This window comes from Rattus norvegicus, chromosome 4 (assembly GCF_036323735.1).
Source record: "Rattus norvegicus strain BN/NHsdMcwi chromosome 4, GRCr8, whole genome shotgun sequence".
In the NCBI taxonomy this organism is placed as follows: Eukaryota; Metazoa; Chordata; class Mammalia; order Rodentia; family Muridae; genus Rattus; species Rattus norvegicus.
In genome coordinates this window covers 176,917,694-176,934,661 of record NC_086022.1, presented here as the reverse complement: position 1 = coordinate 176,934,661, position 16,968 = coordinate 176,917,694, and the positions used below count along the sequence as shown (strand labels likewise).

General features: G+C 40.9%; 1 protein-coding gene across 9 annotated transcripts in view; it reads left to right on the top strand.

The window, feature by feature from the left end:
• Positions 1-16,968, top strand: part of Slco1a5 (solute carrier organic anion transporter family, member 1A5) — an 82,203-nt gene that overhangs the window by 50,928 nt on the left and 14,307 nt on the right. For 8 of the 9 annotated variants that reach the window (XR_010065708.1, XM_063286736.1, XM_063286732.1 and 5 more), the window contains 4 exons: positions 3,898-4,004; positions 7,445-7,591; positions 13,294-13,392; positions 14,449-14,670. Coding sequence is in view for 8 of the 9 variants with exons in the window: in XM_063286736.1 (XP_063142806.1) it covers positions 3,898-4,004; positions 7,445-7,591; positions 13,294-13,392; positions 14,449-14,670 (575 nt within the window). In the remaining variant the exon portion in view is untranslated. The other variant, XM_063286737.1, reaches the window with a different exon arrangement.

Genomic DNA, 16,968 nt, shown 5'->3' with positions numbered 1-16,968 from the left:
GCTCTACCTGTGCGTCTTGTGGCACACAGAGATCAGAAAAGAGTGTGAGATTTTCTGGACTGGAGTTACAGATGGTGTTAGCTACTGTGCGATTGCTGGAAAGTGAACCCAGGTCCTCTTCAAGAGCAACAAGTGCTCTCTGCCACCTGGCCCTCTCTCTAGCACCCCCATCCCCACCCCACTTGCTTTTCTGTTTGAGACAGGGTCTTGCTATGTAGCACAGGCTTAGCTAGAATTTAATATGTGGCTAAGACTGGCCTTAAACTCATGGTGATCTTCCTGTTTCAGTCTCCCAAGTGTTGCTACTACAAGGACAAGTCATGACAATGACCTTGTTTTGTCTCTATCTTGCTCTTCAATGCTCACTGGAGGAGCATCCTCTTCTGTGCTTTCCTGTCCGCACTCCCACACTTCATTCCTTAGAGAGAAAATATGTAGTCAGAGTTCGTGGGGGTTGAAATTAGAATTAGTACCACTAAGCGTGTGATCAGTTTCTAATTCTCCTGACAGGTTTCATTCTTAGCTCCACAGTCTGAAACTGATGACCCTTGTTAGAAGTCCTTTGCCAGCTCTATTAGATGCCTGCACTCAGGACATTTTCCGAGGTTTCTGGGACTCTTTTCTCTTTCATACTATGTTCTTCCCTCCTTCCCCTCTTCCTCCTGCAGCTGCTATTTGGGCAATGGCTCCTCTGTTCTATTCATTATCTTGCCATCTTCATTTTCTAACCTCATGTCTTCTCATCTCCTCCATAGTCCCTTGGAGATTTAACGTTGTCATCCAGTCTCTTAAATGGGCTTGTCACTCACATTATCACATTTATGGCTTTTTATTGTCAAGAACACATCTCCACCTCAAATATCTCTTCTGAGGGGAACATCTTGTTATTTTTCTCAAGAATCCAGTGTCTTTTCCTGTGTGACTCTTTCTTCCTGTCTCCATTGTCTCTGGCTCCTTCAAGTGTAGCTTTCCTCTCTTTTGTCTTTGACTTTACTGGAATAGAGTTTCCTTCATGATTGTCTTGGTTTTTTATTCGTGTCTAAGAGAGAATAAAAACAGGAAGCCAACTTGGAGTTCAGTATATACACGTAGACTTGGTTAATGGCAACCTTTTGCCTTTTTCATAAGGAGAACTCAAAGGTGATTGAACATGGACTGGGTGATTTTTGAGCTTTCTCTGAAACCTAAATAGCTTGTATATCTAGGAAGGAATTGTCCATTCTTGCTATAGGGGTAGAAACTCGGCTACTAGCCAGAAATGGAATAGGAATATCACCTTTATTATGCAAAATTTTAAAACCTGTAATGACCCTCCTTTTGGGCCTCTGTATCCTCAGTGTCCCTGTTCGTATCCTCTTGTACCTTCGAGCATATCTACTTGAAGAGATGAAAGGCAAGCCTGAGGCTCGCTTTAGACTCTGCCTTGTGAGCCCAGCTGGGCCCTGCATTGGGAATCTGCTTATGCAGCTTCCCGGGAGGCCTGGAACATGTCCTGTTGCTCCCATAGCATGATAGTGATGGTTACCTTTTGATTCACTGGCAATTTGCGTATCCATGTCCCAGTCTCAAAATTTTATTGAGTTTAAGTTGATTATACTCTATACTTTTAGTCTCTCATTTACATTTTTAAATTACTTTTGTGTTTGCTGTAGTAGTTGGTGTTTGTGTATGTGTGTGTGTGTGTGTGTGTGTGTGTGTGTGTGTGTTTGTGTGTGTGTGTGTGTGCTATCACATGAGGTCAGACAACAACTCTCAAGAGTTGATTCTGTCTGCCATCCCTGTGGTACCTTAGGTGGAATCTAAGTTGTCAGGCTTGCATACAAGCATCTCTAACCACAGAGGCATCTGGTATGTCACAAGACACACTCTCTCTCTCTCTCTCTCTCTCTCTCTCTCTCTCAATACAGTTTCATGTAGCTCAGGCTGGCCTTGATCTCACACTATAGTTAAGGATATTCATTCACTTCTGATCCTCTTGCCTCCCATGTGCTGGGATTACAGACACTCCCTACCAGGTCTGGGTTTACAGGGTGTTCAGAGGGCTCAGGATCAAACCCAGGATGCCTGACAGAGACCGATGACCACCTGAGCTACATCTCCATATCTGAATCCCTTTATATTTGTGGAAGTAGATTTGTCCCCTTTCAGTTTGAAATCTTTTTATTATCTATTTTTTTTGTCATTTTGAGGAATAAATGGACCTTGAATGAACAATACAAGGATACTGGACCAAATGAAGGATGGTTTATTTTCTCCAGTGGTTTTACAGGGAACTGAAAGGAATTTTAAAAATATATTTAACTTTCTGTTCTAGTCAAATCAGCATCAAGAAATATTTGACTGTTATTGTGTTATTGTGTTTTTCTACCTTCTTCTGAAGGTGACAATTCTTTGAATTTGTCCTAGTCTCTTGGGATCATGAGTAGAGAGACACAGGCTCTTGTCTACAGTTTACTGTCCACATCTGTGTGGGTCTCCAACTAATTGTTCTAAGGGGAAGTTACTTTGATTTTTATGCAGTATCGTAAAGCAAAGAAATGAAAATGTTGGCAAGTATAGCTCTCCACTCACGCAGAATTCAGCAGTCTGTGTCTTCCCCTTGCTGTCTTTCATCTAAAAAAGACTTAGAAATCAACCAGCATCCTCTCTACTGGAGAGAGACTCAGACGGGCACATTTTCCTTTATACTTGCATTCTGTCATTATCTTTCTAGGACAATGATCATTGGTGATTTGCTCAAAATTACTGACCATAGTTTATTAGCACTTTTGGTCTCATGACACTGTGTTGTCAGGTGATGGATTCTGTCACCTCTCATTATGATGTGTGTGTATTTTTCTTCTATTGAAGTCATTGAAAACCGTGAAAGAATGATTACTTGAATTCCCAGAAAGGTAAGATAGAGTCACAGCTCAGACAACCCAGAGTAGGTGTTTTGTTTTGTGTTGTTTATGTCTCTCTAGAGATTTTGTCTTCTTAATTCTACTTTATTGTATCTCTTTTTTCTTTTCTTTTTTCTTTTTTTTTTTTTTTGGTTCTTTTTTTTGGAGCTGGGGACCGAACCCAGGGCCTTGTGCTTCCTAGGCAAGCGCTCTACCACTGAGCTAAATCCCCAGCCCCGTATCTCTTTTTTCTTGCTTTTCTTTCTTGACACCAATTATTTCTAGGAAATAGTCATATAAAAATCACGAAAGTTGACATTAGAGAATCTGAAAGTTAGTTTACTTTCATGGCTTGGGAGCCAAATGTAAGTACGGGCATTTTTGGTGATTATCAATCTTTTTTGATACTACTGATTGCTTAGTTGATTTTTTTTTTTGGTACTTTGGGGGGTTGGGATGCAGTTTTTCATGAAGCCCAGGCTGCCCCCAAACTTGCTGTGTAGCTGAGGGTGGCTTTGAATTTTGGATTCTCTCATCTCCACCTCTCAAGTGCTTCAATAAAAGGCATGGACCACCACACCCCGTTTATGTAGTTCTAGAGCTTAAACCCAGAACTACATGTCCAGCCTAATGATAAAGCTTTCTCCTATCTCTCTCGCTGTCTCGCTGTCTGTCTGTCTGCTGTCTGTCTGTGTGCCTATATGTATGTGCTTGTGCTTATGCATTTGCATGTGTGTACACGTGTCTATCAGGGGACAACTTTATATCGTCATTCCTTTCCTGCCACTTCCATGGCCGTTTCAGGGATTGAACTCAGGTCATTAGTCCTGTGCAGTAAGTGCTTTACCTGCTGTATCATCTTGGTTGTCCTGCCATAGAATTCATGATTAGACCGCTGTGGAAACGTTTTTGCTGGCTCTCAAGACCCTGTTTGCAGGGAAGCAGGAGCCAGTAATCTGCAGATGCTTTCCTTGCACTCAACACCTCACAGTGAATGTTTCCTGTGTCCACACAGATACGAATATGAAACAACGATTTCACCTACAAGCAACTTGTCCTCAAACAGCTTCTTGTGTATGGAGAACAGATCCCAGACCTTAAAGCCAACGCAAGACCCAGCAGGTTGACTCCTGCTTCTCATTGCTTTCTGCTCAGAGACTTGGCCATAGGATGCTCTTTTATGAAGGGCTTTAGTAGGACACTGGGTTTAGTGGACACTTAAGACAAATGAACACAATTTATTTCCTTCTTCAGAGAAGGGAGGTGTGTAATAACCTAGAATACTCTTCCTCCTGAGTTTGAATACACATATTAAGAATCCTTTCTTTCTTAGGCAACACAAGAGAGTTAGTATTCCAAGGAAAAATAACTTAGAAGGATACATTTAGACATATGAGGTGATCTATGGATTGGTCTATTTGGTTTCCTGTTGCTGTAATAAAACACTGACTGAAAGCAACTCAAGAGAGGAAAGAGTTTATCTAGTTTACCAATTATAGTCCACCATGAGGGAAGCCAGTGCAGGAACCTGCAGTTACAGACCAAAGCAGAGACCATTGGGGAATGCTGTATCCTAGCTGGCTTCTCTGTCTTGCTCAGCTACATCTATTCTACAGCTTAGGCCCACCTGCCCAGAGGTAGTGCCACCCACAGTAGTCTATGTCATCTCGCATCACTTAGCCAAGAAATAAAACACATCCTAGACATGCCCACAGGCCAGTTCGATGGAGGTAATTCCTCACCTGAGAGTTCTTCTTCTTGGGTGTCTAAATTTGTGTCAACTTGACAAAAGGTATCTATCACAGTGATTATACAAGTAGGAAATACAGACAAAAGGAAGCTTCCCTGGATCTATGCTGTGTACCATGGGACAGTGGGCACATATGTCACAGTTTCCTTTGTCACCCAGGAATTTGCCTTTGAACCTCCTTTTCCCTCTTTGACAGAGACATAACTTTGCAGTTCAATCAAACAGTGATGCTTCCTTTATTTCCTCTGGGCCCAGGCCCTGTGATACAGGCTCAAGTCCACTCATATATGGTGTTAGTTACTTTTATATGACTGTGGTTAAAAGCCAAGGAAAGGACTCAAGGGAGGAAATCTTTGTTTTCCCTCACAGTTTCAGAGGGTTCAGCCTGTGGTCACTTGGCCCCATGTTTATGGACAGAGTACCATGGTGGCATGAGTCTTGGCTGATACTGGCCTTTATTTCTTGGTGGGTAGTAAGAATAGAGACCAAGATACAGGAAGTGGTGGGATATAATCTCTGTGATCATGCAATCCCCATGACCAACTTCCTCCAAATAGGCCCACCTCTTACCTTTCAGTACTGTTCAATGATGTAAGTCTCATGACTGCATCAACAAATTGTCCATTGATTATGTCAGAGCCATGATGGCCTGTCTCTGGACATGCCCTCACAGACACAGCGGGGTGCCGTGTAAATGTACTGCATGCATTACTTGCTTCTGTTTTACTCTGATAGACACCATGATGAAGGAAATTTATAAAGTAAGAGTTCGTTGTGTCTATAGTTCTATATCAGAGGTTCTCAGCCTTCCTAATTCTGTGACTCTTTAAGACACTTCCTCATGTTGTGTTGACCCCAACCATAAAAATATTTTCTTGCTACTTCATAATGGAGTTTGCTACTATTATGGATCTTAGTATGAATATCTGATATTTCTGATGGTCTTAGGTCACCCACTTAAGTGACTTAGAGGGATGCGAAGCAATCAGGGCAGGGAGGCATGGTAGGAAGAACAGGAAGCTCAGGGCTCACATTTCTACTGTTAGCATAGGACACAGATAGAGCGATCTGGAAGTAAAATGAGGCTGTTAGCTCTTGAAGCCTGTCTCCAGTGGCATTCTTCCTAAACCTCCCCTAACAGCACCATCAACTAGAGACTATGAATTTAACACCAGAGCCTCTGGGCATTTCCACTCAAACCCCCACAGTATTTACACAGAGGGCCTGCTTTGGTTCCAGAACTGACATCAGGTTGCTCACAAGCACCTGGAAATATAGTCCTGGGAACTGGGTGCCCTCTTCTGACCCTCTGGGCATCTGCACACATGTGATTCATATATACTCATGAAGGTGCACACACTTACTTATCCATTTGACAAAGTGTTTTTGAAGTCACATGTGGTAAAAGACCCAGCACATTTCCTCAACACTTAGTCTAGAGCTGAGTCAGCAGAATCACCTCAGGCCAGAGCATCTCCATTTTATGCTGGATTCATGTCACAGAAATTGCAGCAGTCTCCACGGTTCGGATGGTCACTGCCTCAGGAAATCTATGGAGATCAAACTTGAGCGTCAAAGAGCTGCCACGTCTGAAGCTCTGCGCTTCAGAGACCTCCTAAGCATGGCAGTATGAATCAGTGACCTGCATGCTAGCATTTACCTCCTGATTAGACAGTAGCTCCCATGCTAGCTTTCTCACCTCTTGATCTGAGTTTTGAGAAGCCTCCCCTTATACTTCTGACTTTGCAGTTCATGGATTAAGATTCTCCCCAAGCGAAGAGCCCCAGAACTGCACTTAATTCTTTCAGTATCTGATCCTTTCTGCTTTACCTTGGAAGAGGGTTCAGCATCTCCCTGCGATCTCTAGATGGAAACCGTCTTGTTTATCAAAGATAAAATCTGAATACCTAGAGATAGAAACTGACTCACTGAGCTAGGAAAGGATAAGCAATAATCTCATGGCCCAGTTGTACTTAAGACATTCCTGGGCAGTGCTAACCAGTCCACAGGAGAGGGTGCCTTGTCCTTTACTTCCCTGAAGTCATGACGTCACAGCTTCACTTAGCTGCGGCAATTCATTTAGTTTTGAACAAATTTGAGAGGCATATGCAAACCTTCAAAGATTTCTCCTTTCGCCTTTCAATTCTTTTTGGCCTAGTTTTTGTTATTCCACCGGTCACCTGCTACTCCAATTGTTGGGAGTATTTGGTTGATTTTAAATGATGGACTCTGAATAAAAATATGCTTACCAAGCAGTTAAAATCTTTAGTTTCTACAGTGTAATTGAGGCCTTGGGGAATTCAAGCTTCCATAAAACTTTGGTCTGTGTTGTGTAAATACAGCATGAATTGTCAGAGATATATACATACATTTGCTTATTGTTTTTTTCTTCCTCAGAGTTGTGGAAGAAACGGGCAGTGCACATATTAATACACTCGATTCTCTGCTTGGTAGAAAACAGACTCCCTGGATGTGAGGGAGTCTTTGTTTTTGCTGCTGACCTATTTCTATGGTGTAAATATTCCCAAGCAATGCATTGCCCCCAAACACTGAGCTGGGAAGCAGCATCTCCTGTAAAGTCCTGTCTTCCACCTGAGCGGGAATTGGCTCCACCATAGCCCTTCCACTCTACTGGTTAGAATTCTTTCAAATTACACAGTTAGGGTGAATGGCTGAGTCACAGCCAGCAGAGTAATATAAGTCACTCTATGGTCATGGGCTTGTACCTGAGAAACATTCACAGAAAAATTTAAACTGTCAATAACAGTTGACTGTCAAAATACACATGTATTTTTCTCTTGTTTTAATGCAGAGTGTATAAAAGAAATGAAATCATTAATGTGGATATATGTACTGGTAGGAAACATTATACGTGGAATTGGTGAAACTCCCATCATGCCCTTGGGTATTTCCTACATTGAAGACTTTGCCAAATCGGAAAACTCTCCTTTATACATTGGTAAGTTTGAAAATCATTCTTAGTGTCATTTCTAGGATAGCAAGTTCTTGACATGTAGGAATTGATAATCGATTTGGGTGGTTTCCAGGGTATGGGCAGAGTCCTACAGCTCTGTAGATAATAAGATTTTTCAGTGTGGGGTTGACCAGTAGCTCCAGAAAAGGCGTTCATCCAGCTGCTTCTCACTGTTAGAGAGTCCTGTGATTTGCTGACCCTACAGTCCTCTAATGCCTCCATGCTGTCTCTAAACTGTTAACAGATTCTCCAACATTGCTGGAAAATGTTCTTAAATTCATTTGTTTTTTTCTATTTTTGCTGCTTTTAGGTTCATCTGTAAGTTACTGCAATTTGATTATTGGCCATTTCGTGTCTGTAGTATTTTAACATACAGTTTTACAGTTCTCTCTCTCTCTCTCTCTCTCTCTCTCTCTCTCTCTCTCTCTCTCTCTCTGAATGTGTGCATATGTGTGTGTGTGTGTGTGTGTGTGTGTGTGTGTTTTACTTGCATGCCAGTGTGGTGGTCAGAAGACAGTTCTGCTGACACTTGCATGCCAGTGTGGTTGGCCCAGGGATTGCACTGCTGTTTTGGGTTCAGGTTTGGTGGACAAATGCCATTTCCTGCTGAACCATCTGACTATCCCTGCTGTGTTTTCCCTTGTCATGTTCTCATAAACATTCTTGCATAGGAAGCCTTACCAAACATTGTTAATCATGTCTTGTCTGTCATGTTCTCCATACCAACTGGTTTCTTATTTACCAGCTGCTCTATTTTACTGCTGGAGACCTGTACTCTGTGGCTCTATGAGGTTAATGATACTGTTTTCTTCCTTATAATCCCTCAGCCTATGTATTTCCAATTGGCAAGGGCCAAGTTAGTGGCTACCTTCTTATGTTGTCTCCTAAATTATCTTACTTTGTTATGAATAATTTGCATATGTTCTTGAGTAAATCCATCAAATTTGGATGTTTAGTGGTTTCCAGGGTGTGGGCAGAGTGCTAGGGCTCCATAGGTCATGAGATTGTTCAGTTTATAAGCTGATTATAAACTATAACTTTGTGTATAGAGAAGTGTTATATTAATTTAGACTTATTACTTAAAAATAATAAACAAACAAAAAACCAATGGGCTAAAAGAAGACAGGAAAAGATTTAGAATTGATTAAGATGAATTAAATTTAAAAGTAGCTTTTGTCTCTTTTTAAAGACTTTTTAATTTGGCAATATTTTTTGTAGTGTTAATCTAGTCATTCTGTTCAGATCCCTTTACCAACATCTAGGGAAAAAAATAGAATCATTTTCCTGCAATAAATTTTAAAAATATGGACTTCTTTATCAAAAATATATAGAGAAATTATAAATATAAAGCTATAAAATATTATAACTATATTAGGATAATAAGATATATAATTTTTATATATTTTATTTAGTATATAAATAACAGTTTCATAATTGAAGAGCTGCATAATTACATAAATATATATGTGTAATATATATGTCAAGTAACTAAAATAGAAATTTAGAATGCAGTTTTATATATGGTTCTGTAGAGATATAGAAGCCAAATGTAAAAACTGAGAGCTATCTCTGTGGACTTTAAGTTAAATCAAGAAGAAACGAGGACTATTGGTCCACACACCGGCAGATTCTTTTCTTAGTGTGCATAGTAAGAGAAAGAAAATCCAACAAGGAGTATTCATGGGAACAGGCTGAACAACGCATGTACAGTTTGGAGAAAGTGTTAGGAGAAAGCAGACAGAAGAGGCTTGGCCAACAATATCCAGTAAGTCAAGGGCATAAAGATCAAAAGTGGACAGGATCCAAGATGGTTGTAATACACAGCGCTCCTGCAGGGAGCTAGAAGCTGTGAATGAGTTGAGCCTCCCTGATACCTCCAGGCCTGGGGTATCCCACACCAGGCTTTTGCTCTTGACCCTCAGCAGCCATGTGTGGCTCAGTGAAAGAGTGAGAAAATGTCATTGACAAGCGGGACACCTTCTTTCCCAGGAAGGAAGTCCCAAGAGTAGAGCTATGCTGAAGATGCTGTACAAGAAATTCATCACAACACACACTGCTTTGGAAACTGTTCTGATTTCATTTCTGTTTCTGTGAGGAACTCTAACTTCAAAGAGAAAGGGGTTCACCGGCTTATAGTTCCAGCACAACAGTAGCAGTAGCAGGAACTGAAGCAGCTGCCACGCTCATAAGAGCAGAGAGTGAATGTATGTATGCTATGCCTTTGTTTACATGGCTGTGCTCCATTTTAGTGTTTCTCCACTCCACACATAGTTCAGAACTCTGCCTAGGAAATAGCACTGTGCACAGTGGGATTGCTCTTCTCACATTAATTAACTTAAGGTAATCTCCTACCCACATGTCCACAGGTAAATCGGATGTAGACATTACTTCGTTAAGACCCTTCTCCCAGGTAATTTTGTGTTCTATCAAGTTGACAATGAAAGCTAACCATCACGGAGACTCTGAAAACAGGGCTATGGAAGCATCAAAGGCCCTTACATCAGGCTTTGATGGGACTGTCTGTGACAGTACAACCTTGTCTTTGATTCAGCAAAAGAAAATTTGCTTTTGCAAATTTTAAAGCAAAAGGTGGCTTTAAGTAATGACTTCTGTGTTAGTCCACTTTTTAAAAAAATGTTTTTTATTGGGTATTTTCTTTATTTACATTTTACATATTATCCCCCTTCCTGGTTTAACCTCCAGACACCTCCCATCCCATTCCCCACTCCCTGCCTCCATGAGGGTGCTTCCCCACTGAAACACCTAAACCCTCCCGCCTCTGGACCCTGGCATTTCCCTATATTGGGGCATCAAACCTTCACAAGAAAAAGGGCTTCTCCTCCCATTGATGCCCAACTAGGTCATCCTCTGCTACATATGCAGCTGGAGCCATGGGTTGTTCCATGTGTACTCTTTGCCTAGTGTTTTAGTCCCTGGGAGCTCTGGTGTATCAGGTTGGCTGATATTGTTGTTCTTATGGGGTTGCAAAGCCCCTCAGCACTCTCAGTCCTTTCTCTAACTCCTCAACTAGGGAATCCTTTCTCAGTTCAATGGTTGGCTGTGAGCATCCACCTCTGTATTTGTCAGGCTCTGGCAGAGCCTCTCAGGAGACAGCTATATCAGTCTCCTGGCAGCATGCACCTCTTGGCAATCCTAATAGTGTCTGGGTTTGGTGACTGTATGTGTGATGGATCCTCAGGTGGGGCAGTCTCTGGATGGGCTTTCCTTCAGTCTTTACTCCACACTTTGTCTGTCTATTTCCTCCTGTGAGTATTTTGTTCCCCCTTCTAAGAAGGACTGAAGCATCCATACTTTGGTCTTTCTCCTTCTTGAGCTTCATGTGGTCTGTAAATTGTATCTTGGGTATTCTGAACTTTTGGGCTAATATCCACTTATCAGTGAGTGCTTACCATGTGTGTTCTTTTATGACTGGGTTACCTCACTCAGGTTGATATTTTCTAGTTCCATCCATTTGCCTAAGAATTTCATGAAGTTATTGTTTTTTAATAGCTGAGTAATACTCTATTGTGCAAATGTACCACATTCTCTGTATCCATTCTTCCGTTGAAGGACATCTGGGTTCTTTCCAGCTTCTGGCTATTATAAATAAGGCTGCTATTAACATAGTGGAACATATGCTCTTGTTATATGTTGGAGCATCTTTTGCATGTATGCCCAGGAGTGGTATAACTGGGTCCTATGTAGTACTATGTCCAATTTTCTGAGGAAGCTCCATATTGATTTCCAGAGTGGTTGTACCAGCTTGCAATCCCACCAACAATGGAGGAGTGTTGCTCTTTTTCCACATCTTCACCAGCATCTGCTGTCACCTGAGTTTTTGAGCTTAGCCATTCTCACTGGTGTGAGGTGGAATCTTGGGGTTGTTTTGATTTGTATTTCTTGCAGATGATATGATAGTATATTTAAGTGACCTCAAAAATTCCATCAGAGAATTCTTAACTTCAACAAAGTAGCTGGATATAAAATTAACTCAAACCAGTAGACTTTTTCTAATCAAAACATAAATAGACTGAGAAAGAAATTAGAAAAATGACAGCCTTCACAATAGTCACAAATAATATAAAATACCTTGGTGTGATTTTAACCAAGCAAGTGAAAGATTTATATGACAAGAACTTCAAGTCTCTGAAGGAAGAAATTGAAGAAGATCTCAGAAGATGGAAGGATCTCCCATGCTCATGGATTGGCAGGATTAATATAGTAAAAATGGCCATCTTGCCAAAAACAATCTACAAATTCAATGCAATCCCCATCGAAATTCTAATCAATTCTTCATAGAGTTAAAAAGAGCAGTTTGCAAATTTATTTTGGAATAACAAAATACCAGGGTAGTGAAAACTATTCTTAACAATAAAAGAACTTCTGGGGGAATGACCATCCCTGACCTCAAGCTGTATTACAGAGCAATCGTGATAAAAACTGTATGGTATTGGTACAAAGACAGGCAGGTAGATCAATGAAATAGAATTGAAGACCCAGAAATGAGTCCACACACTTATGATCACTTGATCTTTGACAAATGAGCTAAAACCATCCAGTGGAAAAAAGATAGCATTTTCAAAAAATGGTGATGGTTCAACTGGCAGTCAGCATGTAGAAGAATGCAAAATCAATCTATTTTTATCACTTTGTACAAAGCTCCAGTCCAAGTGGGTCAAGACTCCACTTAAAACCAGATACACTCAAACTAATTCAAGAGAAAGTGGGAAGAGCCTTCAACACATGGTCGCTGGGGAAATTTTCCTGAACAGAACACCAATGGCTTATGCTCTAAGATCGAGAATCGACAAATGAGATCTCATAAAACTGCAAAGCTTCTGTAAGGCAAAGGACACTGTCATTAGGACAAAATGGCAACCAACATATTTGGGAAAAGATCTTTACCAATCCTACATCTGATAGAAGGCTAATGTACAATATATACAAAGAACTCAAGAAGTTAGACCGCAGGGAGACAAATAACCCTATTAAAAAAATGGGGTACAGAGCTAAACACAGAATTCTCAACTGAGAAATATTGAATGGCCGAGATGCATCTAAAGAAATGTTCAACATCCTTAGTCAGTCAACTTTTTTTCCTTTAATAAATGCCCAAGACAGTGTTTTATAATGAACAAATATTCATTTGGCTCACAGATTTCAAGTATATGGTCTATTTGCCGAACTATTTGGTTTGGGGCCTTTTATAAGGCAGGTCATTTTAATGGGAGGATTGGTTGAGGAAAACCATACATCATATGACTGGGGAGTAAAGCACAATGAAGGGAACATGGCTCTAGTCTACATGATCTAAAGACCAACCATGTTGCCCTGCATGGGAAGGGTTCTATCAGACTCTAGTGGTGCCCCCTGGCAAACAAGTCTGTAATAGAGGAGGGTCCTGGGAATATTCCATTTGAAATAATGGGAGCTTCTTAATATTTGTAAAAAAAAACAATGTAGGTATATGAAACTCACACATGTACATGTAACATATATATGTATGTATATGCATATATATGTTATATACATATTAAGCTTAATTTCTTTACATGTTCAATATATAAAAGTATCTGAGGTAGTAAGGTATGTAGCTCAATGAATATTATAAACACTTCAATTTCAAGGCTTTTTTTAATGTAAGCAAAATATATGGTTATGTAACTCCTGTGTTTGTTTGCTTCCAGGGATTTTAGAAACAGGAAAGGTCTTTGGCCCAATAGTTGGACTTTTGTTGGGATCCTTCTGTGCAAGCATTTATGTAGACACAGGGTCTGTGAATACAGGTAATAATGCATTTTATTTCTATAGCCCATTCCCTGAGTCTGGGAGAATGCTCAGGAATGCTATACCATTGCCTCCTTTGATCCTCAGTTAGCAATTATCACCACTTACAGATGGCAGACCTAACAGGAGCAGAGATAAGGGTAAATTGCCTCATTCTGATTTGAAATCCAGTATTCTCCCACCATATTTCAGCTACAATTTGGTTTAAAATTTACTTCCATTGTTTTTTTCAATGAGTCAACCACTATGTCTAATAAAACAGATATTTCAGTTATGTAATAAGCTGTAATTTATAAAGGTTCCAAGTGACAAATGGATCATTTACTGCTGCAAAATGTATTACCACATACTGCTGGATAAAATTAATTTTTTATTGAATGCACAAGATATAAAAATTATTAGATAACATGTATTTTATGCTGTTGTCTTTATATATGTGTATGGCTGTGTGTGTGTGTGTTTGTCTGTGTTTAGATGTATTAGTATGCACTGTGATTGTGGGTATATGCCGAAGTCAGAAGAGTGCATTAGATCTCCCTAAAACAGAGTCACAGGATGTTGTGAGTTTTTATGTGGATGCTTGGAATAGAACTCCAGACCTCTGCAGGAGCAACAATAACTCTTAGCCACTGAACTGTCACTCCAGCCCCCTTCAACCACTGTGATGTTTTGAGACATCAGGTTAAAGCTATCTCCTTACATATGTCTCAAATCTTGTTTCTGCCATTTGAAACGTAGTTTTAACTCTTATGCCACGTAGCACTGCAGACCCTTTCCTTCTAATTTAACCTCTCCCAATTGATTAATGTCACGCAATTTTTCTAAAGGTCTGAATTAGACCCTGGTGGGTGGCAGAGGCCAATGATCTCAGCATTTAAAAGCAGAGATAGAGGGTTACAAGCCCAAGTTCTAAGAACAAGAACAAATTAGGAAGAGTTTACAAATGATATACAATGTTTATGATTAGATGAAATTATAAATCTTGATAATTTTTTTTTACAGTTCACACAGGAAAGAATGGTGCCAGCTAACGCAGTATCTGCATTTCTTCACAGATGACCTGACCATAACTCCCACTGATACCCGCTGGGTTGGTGCTTGGTGGATCGGCTTTTTGATCTGTGCGGGAGTGAATATCCTGTCTAGCATCCCTTTTTTCTTCTTTCCCAAAACGCTCCCAAAGGAAGGGTTGCAGGATGATGTGGATGGAACTAACAATGACAAGGAGGAGAAACACAGAGAAAAAGCCAAAGAGGAAAACCGAGGAATCACTAAAGGCAAACATAGAAACTAAATCTGTTTGGGTTAGCTGGGTCCGTGGTCAGTGGCCACTTGTCACTCGTGTTGAGTTGCGATAGTTTGTCACTAGTCATCACTACTCAGCTGTGTTAGCTGTCTTCCACAGTCACCACTTGGAAACAACTGACGTGACAGGCAACCTGACTTACATGACTTATAGTAGACTTGATGAAAATTTCAAGTCAGTCTGAACACTCAATGAGCAAATATGTTTCCCTGTCTTTTTAAAGTTTATTTTACATCAAGTATTACTCCAAGCTAAACAACATAAATAGCCAGGAATTCAAGATAAAAAGGTAAAAAAATATCTTTGATACGGAGAATGTTTCGTTGTGAGCATTGTTAAAGTCAAGGCTGAAAGGAAGAACATGACAGGTGACATAATCCTCTGTATGTGAAGGTGTGTGATAGTTTACAGGGCAATTGTTCCCTTAGAACAGACTGTTTTACTAGGAGCAGGAATGTAATTAAGCAACAAAGCAGAGGAGAGATGCTTCTGTGAGAAGCTAAGGTGGGACCGTAGAGTGTTGAACAGCACGCGTTCTTAAAACTTGGCACTGCTTTCACACTGGTGTGTGTTGAGACCTGATTTCTGTTCTCCAGAGATCAGAGATAGTGCTTAAGAGGCGTGGCTTGGGCTCTGGAATTCTGACAGTGTATAGTTGGAAGATGGGAGGGGACAGCGAATTCTGTCACTCATATCCTCCGACACCACTGCGCAATGAATGGTCACTTATCTGCCTTAAACACTAGAGACCATGGCTGAGCAGCCAAGCCACACTGGAAGACAGTGCAGAGGCTTGAAATTTCTCAGACTCATGGTCATATGACCAATTCTCCTAAAAGGGGAAATATTGACTACTGTGTGACTTTGGTCTACCAGATCAACCAAAACTTCAAAACTAGGAAAGAGCTTAGCAGAGAGTAAGACATAGACAAAGTCCTTGTGAGCTGTGGAGACTCGATTAGGAGGTCAGGGATTTCAACAGTCATGAGTGAGTTCCAAAGCTCCCAGGAATACAGACTGCAAACATCTCACTCACAAAGACTGAACTTGCCATTAGGATCCATTTCTTTTCACTAAACTGCTCTGTTTCTTCTTCTAAATGGTATCTTCATGATAGTTTTCTCCCAATAGTATTTTAGGCAATTTATGAAGGATAGCATAAAATTCACAAGTCAAGACAGTGGACATGAAGACCTATGGAGGGAAGAGACTATGAAGTGTGAGTTTCAGACACGCTGCAAACTTGGCTCTCACTTCTTAAACCAGGAACAGTTTCGGCTAAGTCACTAGGAAGGTACTTGGTATGCACCAAATGGGTCAGCATTCCCTACAGCGAGACCCCCATGTTGAGATGTTTATGAGAATCACTAGGTGATTTTAATGCACGGCTTGTTGTCTAGTACTGGTAAGATGCTGCGGTTGTGTGGGCAGCAGTGTGATACCAACAGCCTTCCTAAGCTGCTAGCATATCCATTCTTACACCACAGAGTGATAGCATCAGTGTTTATACTCAACCTTCATCAAAGCAAGTCTCTTGCAGATTCCAGAGAACAGACTACTCACTCTCTGGTGTATGAAGGACGTTAATAGAAAGAAAGGAGAAAAAGAAATGAAGGAGCGTGGCCACAGACTTGAATCTATCTCCTTATAGGTTTACTTGCTGGTACAATAGTGTTCTGATTCACATACAGCCTGTTATGTCACTAACGTCAAAGTGACTAAAACAATGATATATTGCCCCACCGGGGGATCAATCCCATATACAGTCACCAAACCCAGACACTATTGTGGATGCCAACAAGTGCATGGTGACATGAGCCTGATATAGCTGTTTCCTAAGAGGCTCTGTCAGAGCCTGACAAATACAGAGGTGGATGCTCACAGTCAACCATTGAACTGAGAATGGGTTCCCCAATGGAAGAGTTAGAGAAAGAACTGAAGGAACTGAAGGGGTTTCAACTCCATAGGAAGAACAACAATACCAACCAACCAGACCCCCAGAGCTCCCAGTAACTAGACCACCAACCAAAGAGTACACAGAGAGCAACCCATGGCTCCAGCTGCATATGTAGCAGAGGATGTCTTTGTAGGGCATCAATGGGAGGAGAGGCCCTTGGTCTTGTGAAGGCTCAATGCCCCAGTATAGGGGAATAAAAGGACAGGGGGGAGGGAGGGAGTGGTTGGTGAGTAGGGGTAGCACCCTCATAGAAGTGGGGGCAGGGGTATAGGGTAAGTGGTTTCCAGAGGGGAAACTGGGGAAGGGGGACAA